Source organism: Zea mays, chromosome 10 (assembly GCF_902167145.1).
Source record: "Zea mays cultivar B73 chromosome 10, Zm-B73-REFERENCE-NAM-5.0, whole genome shotgun sequence".
Classification (NCBI taxonomy): domain Eukaryota; kingdom Viridiplantae; phylum Streptophyta; class Magnoliopsida; order Poales; family Poaceae; genus Zea; species Zea mays.
In genome coordinates, this window is record NC_050105.1 from 111,647,010 (window position 1) to 111,664,730 (window position 17,721).

Sequence of the window (17,721 nt, forward strand, 5' to 3'; positions counted from 1 at the left end):
TTTTAGAAAAAAACATGCGAGTTCAATCAGGGTCAAAAGGGTCACTATATATATCCCCGAATAGGGATAGATCCGGATACTTATTCGGATGTTACATGTTTGGTCTTTTTTCTCGATCACGGACAAATATAATATAGAGTTTGCTACGCAAATTTATATTCTTGTTTTTAGCACCGAACTTATTAAGATTCAGAAAAAGTAAAACTCAAATTTATTCTATATGTTTTTAAATAATTGGTATAAATCTGAATTCTAACGTTTTTCACTTTTTCGGAGAAAATAGTATAAAAACTATACATAATTTTATTCTTGTCTTTCATTATATTCTTAACAACAAATATTAAATTCGTCATATAATTCGGATGTATCCCTATCCCCAAAGCAGAAGCAGAACCGGTTGAAGCGCAAACAACAGGGCCGACGGCCCAACAACAACTCAGGTACCAAACTATTGAGTCAAAAAAAAAAGCTAAACCAACTAAAGTGAAGTAGCATTCTGGTTGTATCGCGGCCAGGTTGTATTGTGTTGTGTGAAATCATCCTTTCCACAGGTTCCTCGTAGTTCGTCGCTTTTTCCCTAGATGGAACCATATATTGGGTCTAAATTTTAAAGATGGACAGATTTTTTTTCTCTCTCTCGTTTAGCAAAGAACGAAGAAACTTTGTCGTGTACTACGCGCGGCGGCGCGATGCGGTGCACGCCGATCAGAGAAGCAGACAAAAAATAAAAAATGGCCTTGTCGTTTACAGTTTGGAAGGCCACTTGCGCCTTTTCCGTTTTGTGGTGTTGGTGTATTTCTCGCACACCTTGCCCCATTTTCCCGGTTCCAGTTGCCCTACTTGCACAGCACTGCTGGGCAACCCTTGCTTCTCGCAGCGAGGCTTTTTGTCGTGGCGCGCAACTTCCCTGGCACTCTGCAGTGCACTAGGTGGTGTTATCTATAAATACATGCAAGCACAACACCTTACCATACGCATACATACAGCCATACGCATCCTAGCTCGAAGCTGAACGTCGATCGAGCTCCGACTAAAGATCTTCGGATCGGAGCACCAAGCAGAGTAGCAGCAGCTACTTTGTACGCCGTCAGATTCTTGGGAGATGGTCGGGCTCGGGCCCATCGTGCTCGCGGCATCCGCGGGGCTCGGCGCGCTCGTCGGCCAAGCAGCGGCCGACGGCGGGTGGTGCTCGGCGTGGAGGCCGCCGCCGCCGCTGGCCGGCGCCGGCGGCGGCGCGCGGGGGTCGTACTGCGCGGCGTGCGGTGGCACAGGGAAGGTTGCGTGCCCCTGCGCCCGGTGGTCGGACGGCGACGTCGGGTGCAGGACGTGCGCTGGATCCGGTCGCGCGGCGTGCCGGAGCTGCCGTGGCTCCGGCACCCGCAGACGCGCCGCCGTCCGGGTAGCCGTGCGCGCGCAGAGGGCTCTGGTGGCCGTTACGAAAGACAGATGACGGGGTGGGTGTGTCTGTGAAGAAGCTGGATGCTGTAATCAGAAATATCTTACAAAACCCCCTGACACAGCACCGTTGTATGTGGAGGGTGTGGTCTGGATTAATTTTGCTCATGGAAGCACCAACGCTCCTTGCGCACAAGATACGTTCTCTTGTACTGGTACTGTGTAGTAGGCTGTAGCATCATGGATTCATGGCCACGGGTGATTAGTATGTACACTACACTACATCCCTTTTGTTAAACCTCACTCGACTTTCGAGCCCTCTCCGCGTTTCTCGCACGCCATGAACAGCAGGCGTGTGTCACGTCGCAGGATAGGTTGCTGTCTCACTCACTCCTAGCCGTGGCAACAAAAATTAAGGCGTTGCTAACGCAATAATAAAAAAAATCATAACATAAACTAAAGCAATTCATAACTACATAATAAGTGATTAATGTTAAAAAAAATATTTATTCAAGAGTTATAATCCACGACATGTAATATACGTTACCGGAATCCGACTCTGTCCTCGGCGCTTTACCGATGAGTGCAATTTATCGGACAAAGCAAGCTTTGTCGAGTGCCACTCTCGACGAACTAAGACTCCCGACACAGACCTAGTTTGCCGAGGACAAAACATTCGGCATAGAAACACACTCGGTAAAGAAGTCTTTGCCGAGTGTCAAGCTCTCGGCGTAACGCGACGCTCGGCTAAGGGTTGTCAGCACCCATCTATAGTAGACGGCTGTTAACTTTGCCGATCGTAAGATGTTGACACTCAGAAAAATATCTTCTTTGCAGAGTGTCACCTGGCAAACACTCGACAAACCTTTATTTTGCCAAGTGTCCTTGACACTCGGCAAGGTATATTTGTTTTTTTTCCTTTTTTCCCAAACTTTTTGTGATGTGTTACTACAGTATATAAACCTACATGTTCAATTTTGGCACAATTATCAAAGTGTTTGTGTCGTGGTTTCTGGAATCGGGGGACAATAAGATTTGTGTTCGACAGGGGTGTTAGCGTTGACTCACACCGAATGATGAGTTATGGGGGGATCAAGGGTGGATCTGAGGTTTAGTTGGTTATACTGGTTCAGACCGAAGCCCTAGTCCAATGCAGTGCTGATCGAGGTATTGCTTAGAACGTGTTACAACTAAGTGCTTGTGCGAAGTCGTAGAGAGATATCAGATAATCTTTGGAATGGGGGGTTGTCATGCCCTTTTATAGCCCAAGTGTAGACGTTACAATGAGGACTAGTATTCTACTGGGGTGGAGTTTGGCCTCCTCCTTCTGGGTCTCGGCGTCTCGCGGCTCTTGTGGAATCGTCTGCTGAGGCGTGCGCCGTCGTATATCTAGTATGGCGTCGCATCCTGTTCACCTTTCTGTAGCTACTCCGATTTAGACGTAGCGGTGCTTGACATGTTCTGTTGAGTCAGCTCAAAGAGTGGTTTAGGAATGTCTTCAGTACAGTTTCATCTTCCGTCATCCCCTACCGTTATCTTTCATCATGCGTAGACGCACGCCTCGTACGGTGTATTGCCCTGTCCCCTCCGGTGTATGGGTCACTATAGAGACCCCGATGTTGAGGTTTATACGGCCGGGGTTGTCCGGTCCCACCTGTCGGCAATGGTACGTGTTCGGCGTCGTGCCTGACAGAGACCCCTCAGCACCGCTTCCACGGTGCGGGCATGGCTCGACGATGTCTCGTCATGTCGACGTGGATTGATAGTACCAAGACAGCTCTTCCTGGGAGTCGGTTGTCGTCTTGCTGAGTTGCTCCGAGGACCGGTTGGTCGGCAGCCTCGCCTCGCTGGTTGCTCGGTGGTCAGATTGGTCGACAACCCTGCCTCGTTGGGTTGCTCGACGATCCCGCCTTGCTAGGTCGCTCGGTGGATGTTTGTTCGGTGCACCGTCCCTAGGTGGCCTTTTGGGCCTTCCCACCGAACAGTATGGATAGGCGGACCATTTTTTGAGGTCTTAGGGCCTTCTTTGGGTACCATGTTCCCAGGCACACAATAGTTTGATATAACTATTACATTTAGTTTGTTTAATTGATTTTTTCGGATAATTCAGATTTGAACTGCAAGTCACTCAAAAAATAGAAAATAGTGAATGCAAAAATGATATTCATGTTATTTAGCACAAGTTACGATCTATTTCAGGAACAGACTGGAATTTTCGAGCACCATGCCCACGAAACATGACCATGAAATTGTGATCCAGTTGTTTTAAAATTGTATACAACACAAACAAAGTCAGAAAATCATAAAACTTGTCGACATGTCATGATATCATATGTAGAGACTGATAAAAATTTGATAGTGTTTCATGAAAGTTGTCACACACTATGTGTAGAAACCTTTTGCCCCGTTGTTGTTCTTCCCTGGCTCCGGTCATCCACGACCTCGCCATTTCTTCTCCGGCTCCGGTCACCCCGTCTCTGCCCTTTGGTCCCACATGAAACTTTTCATGAAATTTGCCGTTGTTGTTCTTCCCCGGCTCCGACCATCCACGACCCACCATTTCTTCTCCAGCTTCGGTCACCCCGTCTCCACCCTTTGATCCCGCATCTGGCTACCAAAGGTGATAATAGAGTTGGTTTAGTGTTATTGTTATAGAATCAGTTTAGTGTTATTGTTATTGTTATTAGTATAGATTCAGTTTAGTGTTATTGTTATTATTATAGAATTGGTTTAGTGTTATTGTTATAGAATTAGTTTAGTGTTATTGTTATAGAGTTGTTTTAGTGTTATTGTTATAGAATTAGTTAGTGTTATTGTTATTGTTATAAAATCGGTTTAGTGTTATTGTTATAGAATCAGTTTAGTGTTATTGTTATAAAATTCGAGTTGGGGCCTATATATACTTCACTCAACCGGTCATTTGAAGGTGTGGGAGCTCAAGCAACATAACAAGGAAGGTTATACACATTTCTTAGTGCTCAAACACCCAAGTGCTTAATAGAGTCACTCGGTGATTAGCGTATGTGCTTTGTGAAGTGCTTAGGTTAGTTAGACCGTATTAGCGCTTGCTCTGGGTTTGTTCCTAGTTGTGTGAGTGAGGTTAGACAACCCACAAAAATCTCGGCTCTTGCGCGTTCCATTGTAATATTGTACCGAGTGGGGCGAGAGTCTTGCGAGACTGTATCAACCGCAATTGTGATACGTCCACCACCATGTACTAGAGGGAATGAGGTCCGTGGCATTTCGGTCGGAAGCTCGATAGTGGAGACGACGGGGAGCGTCTGAGAGGAGCCGGAAACGGAGCACCACTTGCGCGTGGAGAAGGACTACGACTCTCTACAGAGTTACTCGACCGTCGTGCATGGCCCTCGCGTGGGCTACAGTATGCGTAAGGGCACCAACGAGGATTAAGTCGGGACCTTGCGTGGTTCCAGATACCTCGGTAAAAATACTGGCGTCGTCCACGAGAGTTTGCTTTCTCTACTAGTTCTTTAATCTTCCGCATTTACTATTCTTAGTGTAGACTATATAGGATTGGAACATAGATTGCGTGGGCTACTTAAGTTGCAATCTATAATATTCTTAGTGTAGATTATATAGGATTGGAACATAGGTTGCATAACTCCTTTTGCAGTAGAGATAGCAACACATAGACAAAATCTAGTTTGCACAATCTAGTTAAGTTATTTGCATAGGTTTTGTTCTAGGGATTTATTTGTGTGTTAGTTTGGAGATAGTTTTTGAAAGGGAAATAGGGTTTAACCTTTTCCTATAAATAATTTTGGTGGTTGAGTGCCCAACACAAATATTGGACTAACTAGTTTGCTCTAGATTATATATTCTACCGGTGCATAAAGGTTCAACACAAACCAATAAAAGATCAAAGTTAGGGTTCAAATGTAAAGGAGCAAAGGAATAGAGAGCGCCCTGGTCTAGCGCACCGGACTGTCCGGTGCACAAAGACCGTACAACTCCGACCTCTCAACTCTCGGGTTTCTCAGGCCACGCTCCGCTATAATTCACCGGACTGTCCGGTGCACCAGCGGAGCAACGGCTACTTCGCGCAACGGTCGCCTGCAAAAGCTGAATTCCAGAGGAACAGTGCGCAACAGTGCGCAGCAGAGCAGAGCCGCCCGTCAGAAGCGCACCGGACAGTGAATAGTACATGTCCGATGCGGCACCGGACTGTCCGGTGCCACTAGAAGACAAAGCTCCAACGGTCGACTGCGCTCGAACCCTAACGGTTGGGTGACGTGGCTGGTGCACCAGACAGTGTCCGGTGGCGCACCGGACTGTCCGGTACGTCCATCGACAGCAGCCCCTCCCTAACGGTTGTTTGGTGGTTGAGGGCTATAAATACCCCTCAACCACCTCCACTCCAACCATCCAAGCATTCATCACACTTCATTCAATACAAGAGCAAAGTGCAACACTCCAAGACACAAATCAAAGCCACTGATCCAATCAAAGTCCCCAATTCAATTCTAGTGCTTTAGGACTTGTGAGAGGACCGTTCTTGTGTTTCTTTGTTGCTCTTGTTGCTTGTGAGAATCAAGTGTTTTGTAAGCAAGGCAAGATACACCAATTGTGTGGTGGTCCTTGCGGGGTCTAAGTGACCTGTGAGAATTAAAGAAGAAAGCTCACTCGGTCTAAGTGACCGTTTGAGAGAGGGAAAGGGTTGAAAGAGACCCGGTCTTTGTGACCACCTCAACGGGGACTAGGTTCTATAGAACTGAACCTCGGTAAAACAAATCACCGTGTTCATCCGCTTTACTTCTTGGTTGATTTGTTTTTTTCCTCTCTGAAAGGAAATTAGGCTTACACCTAGTCCCTAATTAATTTTGGTGGTTGAATTGCCCAACACAAATCTTTGGACTAACTAGTTTGCCCAAGTGTATAGATTATACAGGTGTAAAAGGTTCACACTCAGCCAATAAAAAGATCAAGTTTTGGATTCAACCAAGGAGCAAAGAGGCAACCGAAGGCCCCTCTGGTCTGGGGCACCGGACTGTCCGGTGTACACCGGACAGTGTCCGGTGCACCACCGGACAGTGTCCGGTGCACCAGAGGACTCCAACTCGAACTCGCCACCTTCGGGAATTTCTCAAGCCGCTCCGCTATAATTCACCGGACTGTCCGGTGTACACCGGACAGTGTCCGGTGCTCCAAGGAAGAGCGGCCTCAGGAACTCGTCGGCTTCGGGAATCTCCAACGGCTAGTCCGCTATAATTCACCGGACATGTCCGGTGTGCACCGGACTGTCCGGTGCAACTCCGGAGCAACGGCTATTCGGCGCCAACGGCTACCTGCGACGCAATTAATGCGCGCGCAGCGCGCGCAGAAGTCAGGCGCGCCCATACTGGCGCACCGGACAAGGTACAGTGCATGTCCGGTGTGCACCGGACATCCAGGCGGGCCCACAAGTCAGAAGCTCCAACGGTCAGAATCCAACGGCAGTAATGACGTGGCGGGGGCACCGGACATGTCCGGTGTGCACTGGACTGTCCGGTGTGCACTGAACTGTCCGGTGCGCCATCGAACAGACAGCCTCCACCAACGGTCAAGTTTGGTGGTTGGGGCTATAAATACCCCAACCACCCCACCATTCATTGCATCCAAGTTTTCCACTTCTCAACCACTTACAAGAGCTAGGCATTCAATTCTAGACACACCAAAGAGATCAAATCCTCTCTAATTCCACAAAAGTCTTTAGTGATTAGCGAGAGAGATTTGTCGTGTTCTTTTGAGCTCTTGCGCTTGGATTGCTTCTTTTCTTTCTCACTTGCTCTTGTGATCAACACTCAATTGTAATCAAGGCAAGAGGCACCAATTGTGTGGTGGCCCTTGCGGGGAAGTTTTATTCCCGGCTTTGATTTGAGAAGAGAAGCTCACTCGGTCCGGGGGACCGTTTGAGAGAGGGAAGGGTTGAAAGAGACCCGGCCTTTGTGGCCTCCTCAACGGGGAGTAGGTTTGCGAGAACCGAACCTCGGTAAAACAAATCCGCGTGTCACACTCTTCATTTGCTTGCGATTTGTTTTGCGCCCTCTCTCGCGGACTCGTTTACATTTCTAACGCTAACCCGGCTTGTAGTTGTGTTTATATTTGTAAATTTCAGTTTCGCCCTATTCACCCCCCTCTAGGCGACTATCAATTGGTATCAGAGCCCAGTGCTTCATTAGAGCCTAACCGCTCGAAGTGATGTCGGGAGATCACGCCAAGAAGGAGATGGAGACCGGCGAAAAGCCCACTACAAGCCACGGGAGCACTTCATCGGAAGAGTCCCGCACCAAGAGGAAGGAGAAGAAGAAGAGCTCCTCCAACAAAGGGAAGGAGAAGAAATCTTCTTCTCACCACCAAGAGAAGAAGGAGAAATCTTCTTCTCACAAGCCACGTCGGAGTGGGGACAAACACAAGAGGATGAGGAAAGTCGTCTATTACGAGACCGACACTTCATCAACATCCACCTCCGGCTCCGACGCGGCATCCGTCACTTCTAAGCGCCAAGAGCGCAAGAAGTATAGTAAGATCCCTCTACACTACCCTCGCCTGTCCAAACATACACCTTTACTTTCCGTCCCATTAGGCAAACCACCAACTTTTGATGGTGAAGATTACGCTAGGTGGAGTGATTTAATGCGATTTCATCTAACCTCGCTCCACAAAAGTATATGGGATGTTGTTGAGTTTGGTGCACAGGTATCGTCGGTAGGGGATGAAGACTATGATGAGGATGAGGTGGCCCAAATCGAGCACTTCAACTCTCAAGCAACAACAATACTCCTCGCCTCTTTAAGTAGAGAGGAGTATAACAAAGTTCAAGGGTTGAAGAGCGCCAAGGAGGTTTGGGATGTGCTCAAAACCGCGCACGAGGGAGATGAGCTCACAAAGATCACCAAGCGGGAAACGATCGAGGGGGAGCTCGGTCGGTTCAGGCTTCGCAAAGGGGAAGAGCCACAACACATGTACAACCGGCTCAAGACCTTGGTGAACCAAGTGCGCAACCTCGAGAGTAAGAAGTGGGACGACCACGAAATGGTTAAGGTTATTCTAAGATCTCTCATTTTCCTTAACCCCACTCAAGTTCAATTAATTCGTGGTAATCCTAGATATACTAAAATGACCCCCGAGGAAGTTATCGGGAATTTTGTAAGTTTTGAGTGCATGATCGAAGGCTCAAGAAAGATCAACGAGCTTGATGATCCCTCCACATCCGAAGCTCAACCCGTCGCATTCAAGGCGACGGAAGAAAAGAAGGAGGAGTCTACACCAAGTAAACAACCAATCGACGCCTCCAAGCTCGACAATGAGGAAATGGCGCTCGTCATCAAGAGCTTCCGCCAAATCCTCAAGCAAAGGAGGGGGAAAGACTACAAGTCCCGCTCCAAGAAGGTTTGCTACAAGTGTGGTAAGCCCGGTCACTTTATAGCTAAATGTCCATTATCAAGTGATAGTGACAGGGGCGACGACAAGAAGGGGAGAAGAAAGGAGAAGAAGAGGTACTACAAAAAGAAGGGCGGCGATGCCCATGTTTGTCGAGAGTGGGACTCCGACGAAAGCTCAAGCGACTCCTCCTCCGACGAGGACGCCGCCAACATCGCCGTCACCAAGGGACTCCTCTTCCCCAACGTCGGCCACAAGTGCCTCATGGCAAAGGACGGCAAACGGAAGAAGGTTAAATCTAACTCCTCCACTAAATATGAGTCTTCTAGTGATGATAATGCTAGTGATGAGGAGGATAACTTGCGATCTCTTTTTGCCAACTTCAACATGCAACAAAAGGAAAAACTTAATGAATTGATTAGTGCCATTCATGAAAAGGATGACCTTTTGGATTCCCAAGAGGACTTCCTTATTAAGGAAAACAAAAAACATGTTAAGGTTAAAAATGCTTACGCACTAGAAGTAGAAAAATGTCAAAAATTATCTAGTGATCTAAGCACCTGCCATGACACTATTGCCAACCTTAGAAATGAAAATGCTAGTTTAAATGCTAAGGTTGATTCTCATGTTTGTGATATTTCAATCCCCAATCTTAGAAACAATAATGATGATGTACTTGCTAAGATTGAAGAATTGAATGTATCTCTTGCTAGCCTTAGAAATCAAAATGAAAAATTTCTTGCTAAGGCTAAAGATTTTGATGTTTGCAATGCTACTATATCCAATCTTAGAGATAAGAATGATATACTGCATGCTAAGATTGTTGAACTTAATTCTTGCAAACCCTCTACATCTACCATTGAGCATGTCACTATTTGTACTAGATGTAGAGATATTGATGTTGATGCTATTCATGATCACATGACTTTAATTAAACAACAAAATGATCATATAGCAAAGTTAGATGCAAAAATTGCCGAGCACAACTTAGAAAATGAAAAGTTTAAATTTGCTAGAAGTATGCTCTATAATGGGAGACGCCCGGGCATCAAGGATGGCATTGGCTTCCAAAGGGGAGACAATGTCAAACTTAATGCCCATCCTAAGAACTTGTCTAACTTTGTTAAGGGCAAGGCTCCCATGCCTCAGGATAACAAGGGTTACATTTTGTACCCTGCCGGCTATCCTGAGAGCAAAATTAGGAGAACTCATTCTAGGAAGTCTCACTCTGGCCCTAATTATGCTTTTATGTATAAGGGTGAGACATCTAGCTCTAGGCAACCCACCCGTGCCAAGTTGCCTAGAAAGAAAACTCCTATTGCATCAAATGATCATAATATTTCTTTTAAAACTTTTGATGCATCATATGTTTTAACTAACAAATCCGGCAAGGTAGTTGCCAAGTTTGTTGGGGGCAAACACAAGGGCTCCAAGACTTGTGTTTGGGTACCCAAAGTTCTTGTGTCTAATGCCAAAGGACCCAAAACCGTTTGGGTACCTAAAGTCAAGAACTAAAATTGTTTTGTAGGTTTATGCATCCGGGGGCTCAAGTTGGATACTCGACAGCGGGTGCACAAACCACATGACCGGGGAGAAAAAGATGTTCTCCTCATATGAGAAAAACCAAGATCCCCAAAGAGCGATCACATTCGGGGATGGAAATCAAGGTTTGGTCAAAGGTTTGGGTAAAGTTGCTATTTCACCTGACCATTCAATTTCCAATGTTTTTCTTGTTGATTCATTAGATTACAATTTGCTTTCCGTTTCTCAATTATGTCAAATGGGCTACAACTGTCTATTCACTGATGTAGGTGTCACTGTCTTTAGAAGAAGTGATGATTCAATAGCATTTAAGGGAGTGTTAGAGGGTCAGCTATACTTGGTAGATTTTGATAGAGCTGAACTCGACACTTGCTTAATTGCTAAGACTAACATGGGTTGGCTCTGGCACCGCCGACTAGCCCGTGTTGGGATGAAGAATCTTCATAAGCTTCTAAAGGGAGAACACATTTTAGGATTAACAAATGTTCATTTTGAGAAAGACAGGATTTGTAGCGCATGCCAAGCCGGGAAGCAAGTTGGAACCCAACATCCACACAAGAACATCATGACGACCGACAGGCCGCTTGAGCTACTCCACATGGATCTATTCGGCCCGATTGCTTACATAAGCATCGGCGGGAGTAAGTATTGTCTTGTAATAGTGGATGATTATTCTCGCTTCACTTGGGTGTTCTTTTTGCAGGAAAAATCTCATACCCAAGAGACCTTAAAGGGATTCTTGAGACAGGCTCAAAATGAGTTCGACTTAAGGATCAAGAAAATTAGAAGCGACAACGGGACGGAGTTTAAGAACTCTCAAATTGAAGGCTTCCTTGAGGAGGAGGGCATCAAGCATGAGTTCTCTTCTCCCTACACCCCACAACAAAATGGAGTAGTGGAGAGGAAGAATCGAACTCTATTGGACATGGCAAGAACCATGCTTGATGAGTACAAGACTTCGGATCAGTTTTGGGCCGAGGCGGTCAACACCGCTTGCTACGCCATCAACCGGTTGTATCTACACCGAATCCTCAAGAAGACATCATATGAACTCCTAACCGGTAAAAAGCCCAATATTTCATATTTTAGAGTTTTTGGTAGCAAATGCTTTATTCTTGTTAAGAGAGGTAGAAAATCTAAATTTGCTCCTAAAACGGTAGAAGGCTTTTTACTAGGATATGACTCAAACACAAGGGCATATAGCGTCTTTAACAAGTCCTCAGGACTAGTTGAAGTTTCTTGTGACGTTGTGTTTGATGAGACTAACGGCTCTCAAATAGAGCAAGCTGATCTTGATGAGATAGGTGAAGAACAGGCTCCATGCATAGCGTTAAGGAACATGTCCATTGGGGATGTGTGTCCTAAGGAATCCGAAGAGCCTTCACAAGCACAAGATCAACCATCCTCCTCCACTCAAGCATCTCCACCAACTCAAAATGAGGATGAGGCTCGAGATGATGAAGTAGAAGATCAAGCGAATGAGCCACCTCAAAATGACGGCAATGATCAAGGGGGAGATGCAAATGATCAAGATAAGAAGGATGAAGAGCCAAAGCCGCCACACCCAAGAGTCCACCAAGCAATCCAACGAGATCACCCCGTCGACACCATCCTCGGCGACATTCATAAGGGGGTAACTACTAGATCTCGTGTTGCACATTTTTGTGAACATTACTCGTTTGTTTCCTCTATTGAGCCACACAGAGTAGAGGAAGCACTACAAGATTCGGATTGGGTGGTGGCGATGCAAGAGGAGCTCAACAACTTCTCTAGAAATGAGGTATGCCATTTAGTTCCACGTCCTAATCAAAATGTTGTAGGAACCAAATGGGTTTTCCGTAACAAGCAAGATGAGCATGGTGTGGTGACAAGGAACAAAGCTCGACTCGTGGCCAAGGGGTATTCACAAGTCGAAGGTTTGGATTTTGGTGAAACCTATGCACCCGTAGCTAGGCTTGAATCAATTCGCATATTATTAGCCTATGCTACTTACCATGGCTTCAAGCTTTATCAAATGGACGTGAAGAGTGCCTTCCTCAATGAACCAATCAAGGAGGAGGTCTATGTTGAGCAACCTCCCGGCTTTGAAGATAGTGAATATCCTAACCATGTCTATAAGCTCTCTAAGGCGCTTTATGGGCTCAAGCAAGCCCCAAGAGCATGGTATGAATGCCTTAGAGATTTTCTTATTGCTAATGGCTTCAAAGTCGGAAAGGCCGATCCTACACTCTTTACTAAAACTCTTGAAAATGACTTGTTTGTATGCCAAATTTATGTTGATGATATTATATTTGGGTCTACTAACGAGTCTACATGTGAAGAGTTTAGTAGGATTATGACACAGAAATTCGAGATGTCTATGATGGGGGAGTTGAAGTATTTCTTAGGATTCCAAGTGAAGCAACTCCAAGAGGGCACCTTCATTAGCCAAACGAAGTACACTCAAGACATTCTAAACAAGTTTGGGATGAAGGATGCCAAGCCCATCAAGACATCCATGGGAACCAATGGGCATCTCGACCTCGACACGGGAGGTAAGTCCGTGGATCAAAAGGTATACCGGTCGATGATAGGTTCTTTACTCTATTTATGTGCATCTCGACCGGATATTATGCTTTCCGTATGCATGTGTGCAAGATTCCAAGCCGACCCTAAGGAAGCTCACCTTACGGCCGTAAAACGAATCTTGAGATATTTGGCTTATACTCCTAAGTTTGGGCTTTGGTATCCTAGGGGATCCACATTTGATTTGATTGGTTATTCGGATGCCGATTGGGCAGGGTGCAAAATCAATAGGAAGAGCACATCGGGGACTTGCCAGTTCTTGGGAAGATCCTTGGTGTCTTGGGCTTCAAAGAAGCAAAATTCGGTCGCTCTTTCTACCGCTGAAGCCGAGTACATTGCCGCAGGACATTGTTGCGCGCAATTGCTTTGGATGAGGCAAACCCTGCGGGACTACGGTTACAAATTAACCAAAGTCCCTTTGCTATGTGATAATGAGAGTGGAATCAAGATGGCCAATAATCCCGTCGAGCATAGCCGCACTAAACACATAGCCATTCGGTATCACTTCTTAAGGGATCACCAACAAAAGGGAGATATCGAGATCTCTTACATTAACACTAAAGATCAATTAGCCGATATCTTTACCAAGCCTCTTGATGAACAATCTTTTAACAAACTTAGGCATGAGCTCAATGTTCTTGATTCACGCAATTTCTTTTGCTAGATTGCACACATAGCTCATTTATATACCTTTGATCATGTCTCCTTCATAAGCTATGACTAATGTGTTTTTCAAGAGAATTTCAAACAAGTCATAGGAGTATTGAAAGGGAATTGGAGTCTTCGGCGAAGACAAAGGCTTCCACTACATCACTCATCCTTCGCTGTCGCTCCAAGCAACTCTCCGTTCTTGGGGGAGAAAGCATGAGCACCAAGCAAAAGGACTCCATCTTTGGTATAATCTTCACTCATTTGTTTTGACCAAAGAGGGAAAATGTAACTTGAGGGCTCTAATGATTCCGTTTTTGGCGATTCATGCCAAAGGGGGAGAAAGTATGAGCCCAAAGCAAAAGGACCGCACCACCACCAAACCACCAATTTCAAAATAACTTAGTGTTGAATATTTTCAATTGGTATCCTATTGTGTTCAAAAGGGGGAGAAAATAGTATTTCAAAAAGGATAGATCAAAACCCTCTTGAACACTAAGAGGAATATTTCATTTAGGGGGAGTTTTGTTTAGTCAAAGGAAAAGCATTTGAAATAGGGGGAGAAAATTTCAAATCTTGAGAATGCTTTGCAAAATCGTATTCATTTACCTTTGACTATTTGCCAAAGAACTTTGAAAAGGATTTACAAAAGAGTTTGCAAAAACAAAACATGTGGTGCAAGCGTGGTCCAAAATGTTATAAGTAAGAAACAATCCATGCATATCTTGTAAGTATTTATATTGGCTCAATTCCAAGCAACCTTTGCACTTACATTATGAAAACTAGTTCAATTATGCACTTCTATATTTGCTTTGGTTTGTGTTGGCATCAATCACCAAAAAGGGGGAGATTGAAAGGAAATTAGGCTTACACCTAGTCCCTAATTAATTTTGGTGGTTGAATTGCCCAACACAAATCTTTGGACTAACTAGTTTGCCCAAGTGTATAGATTATACAGGTGTAAAAGGTTCACACTCAGCCAATAAAAAGATCAAGTTTTGGATTCAACCAAGGAGCAAAGAGGCAACCGAAGGCCCCTCTGGTCTGGGGCACCGGACTGTCCGGTGTACACCGGACAGTGTCCGGTGCACCACCGGACAGTGTCCGGTGCACCAGAGGACTCCAACTCGAACTCGCCACCTTCAGGAATTTCTCAAGCCGCTCCGCTATAATTCATCGGACTGTCCGGTGTACACCGGACAGTGTCCGGTGCTCCAAGGAAGAGCGGCCTCAGGAACTCGTCGGCTTCGGGAATCTCCAACGGCTAGTCCGCTATAATTCACCGGACATGTCCGGTGTGCACCGGACTGTCCGGTGCAACTCCGGAGCAACGGCTATTCGGCGCCAACGGCTACCTGCGACGCAATTAATGCGCGCGCAGCGCGCGCAGAAGTTAGGCGCGCCCATACTGGCACACCGGACAAGGTACAGTGCATGTCCGGTGTGCACCGGACATCCAGGCGGGCCCACAAGTCAGAAGCTCCAACGGTCAGAATCCAACGGCAGTAATGACGTGGCGGGGGCACCGGACATGTCCGGTGTGCACCGGACTGTCCGGTGCGCCATCGAACAGACAGCCTCCACCAACGGTCAAGTTTGGTGGTTGGGGCTATAAATACCCCAACCACCCCACCATTCATTGCATCCAAGTTTTCCACTTCTCAACCACTTACAAGAGCTAGGCATTCAATTCTAGACACACCAAAGAGATCAAATCCTCTCTAATTCCACAAAAGTCTTTAGTGATTAGCGAGAGAGATTTGTCGTGTTCTTTTGAGCTCTTGCGCTTGGATTGCTTCTTTTCTTTCTCACTTGCTCTTGTGATCAACACTCAATTGTAATCAAGGCAAGAGGCACCAATTGTGTGGTGGCCCTTGCGGGGAAGTTTTATTCCCGGCTTTGATTTGAGAAGAGAAGCTCACTCGGTCCGGGGGACCGTTTGAGAGAGGGAAGGGTTGAAAGAGACCCGGCCTTTGTGGCCTCCTCAACGGGGAGTAGGTTTGCGAGAACCGAACCTCGGTAAAACAAATCCGCGTGTCACACTCTTCATTTTCTTGCGATTTGTTTTGCGCCCTCTCTCGCGGACTCGTTTACATTTCTAACGCTAACCCGGCTTGTAGTTGTGTTTATATTTGTAAATTTCAGTTTCGCCCTATTCACCCCCCCTCTAGGCGACTATCACTCTCTCCCAGACTTGACATTGGTTCTAAGGCTAACCCCGACTTGTAGTGTGTTTAAAGTTGTAAATTTCAGTTTCCGCCTATCCACCCTCCCTCTAGGCGACTTTCAATTGGTATCAAAGCCCGGTACTTCATTTAGAGCCAAACCACTCAAAGTGATGTCGGGAGGATCCGCCAAGAGGGAGATGGAAACCGGCGAGAAGGCCATAAGCCACGGGAAGGCTCCATCAAGGGAGTCCGGCGCCAAAGGAAGGGAGGAATCACCTCCCCGCGTTAAGTCGCATCGGAGTGGCGACAAGAAGAAAAAGATGAAGAAAGTGGTCTACTACAAGACCGACTCTTCGTCGCCCTCCACCTCCGGCTCCGACGCCACATCCATCACTTATAGGCGCCATGAGCGCAAGAAGTTTAGTAAGATCCCTCTACGCTATCTCCGTATTTCTAAACGTGCTCCTTTACTTTCCGTTTCATTAGGCAAACCACCATATTTTGATGGTGAGGATTATTGTATGTGGAGTGATAAAATGAGGCATCACCTAACCTCACTCCACGCAAGCATATGGGACATTGTTGAGTTTGGAGCGCATGTACTTACCGTAGGGGACGAGGGCTACGACTCGGACGAGGTCGCCCAAATCCGACACTTTAACTCCCAAGCCACTACTATACTCCTCGTATCTCTATGTCGAGAGGAGTATAATAAGGTGCAAGGGTTAAAGAGTGTTGTTGGGAACTTGTTCTCAAATGCTTCGGCTTAAGAACAAGGCAACACAGAAAGAAGTTAATGGTTAATGCCCTTCATCCTTTGAAGCATTATTTCCCTTAGGATATAACGATCTTCGGACGAAGGTCATGAAGGACATACCTTCATCATCAAAGTTTACATTGATGAAAGGAGAAGCATATGAAACATGAGAGGATAACATAAATAATCATATAACATTATTTACATGTCCCTATTATATAATCAGGGATGAATAAGAATAATATTGAATTACATTTGTACCTTTGACAGCGCCAATGTTGGGGACTTGTTCTCAAATGCTTCGGTTTAAGAACAAGGCAACACAGAAAGAAGTTAATGGTTAATGCCCTTCGTCCTTCGAAGCATTATTTCCCTTAGGATATAACGATCTTTGGACGAAGGTCATGAAGGACATACCTTCATCATCACAGTTTACATTGATGAAAGGAGAAGCATATGAAACATGAGAGGATAACATAAATAATCATATAACATTATTTACATGTCCCTATTATATAATCATGGATGAATAAGATTAATATTGAATTACATTTGTACCTTTGACAGAAGGCAAAAGTACAAGCGTGACGCACGAGCGAGTACAAGTCAGCGTGAACAGTACGGGGGTACTGTTCATCTATTTATAGGCACAGGGCGTAGCCTGTGTGAAATTACATTCATGTCCTTCATGTTCACTATTGGCTGAAGAACAATCTATTGAGGACTAAATAGCCTTTTCCTCTCGATTCCCTTTTCTGCTACTGAGCCGAAGCTCCCTTTCGCGCAACTTTGGCACTGGTTCAACCTTCTACAGCTTCATCCCGAGTCCGAAGATTCCTGTACATATATTACACTTGGGAAACATTGTTAAATCATGTTTTTGAGGACCTTCGGAAGACGAAGGCCCCCAACAAGTGCCAAGGAGATTTGGGACGTCCTAAAGGTCGCACACGAAGGAGATGAGGTGACCAAGATCACCAAGCGGGAGACGATCGAGGGGGAGCTCGGTCGATTCGTCCTCCACCAAGGAGAGGAGCCACAAGCAATGTACAACCGGCTCGAGGTTATGGGATGACCATGAAATCGTCAAGGTTATTCTGAGATCCCTCGTATTTCGTAATCCCACTCAAGTTCAATTAATACGTGGTGATCCTAGATACAAGCTAATGTCTCCCGAGGAAGTGATAGGAAAGTTTGTGAGCTTTGAGTTGATGATCAAAGGCTCCAAACACATCATCGACTTGGAGCGAGGTGGCACCTCCACAC

At 45.9% G+C, this 17,721-nt stretch overlaps 1 protein-coding gene across 1 annotated transcript; it reads left to right on the forward strand.

Annotated features, from left to right (window-relative positions):
• Positions 1-806: 806 nt before the first annotated feature.
• LOC109942891 (uncharacterized) lies at positions 807-1,714 on the forward strand. Its single transcript, XM_020545457.2, has one exon. It carries the CDS (start codon positions 1,103-1,105, stop codon positions 1,448-1,450), a length of 348 nt encoding a protein of 115 aa, XP_020401046.1. The 5' UTR covers positions 807-1,102; the 3' UTR covers positions 1,451-1,714.
• The last annotated feature ends 16,007 nt before the right edge of the window (positions 1,715-17,721 follow it).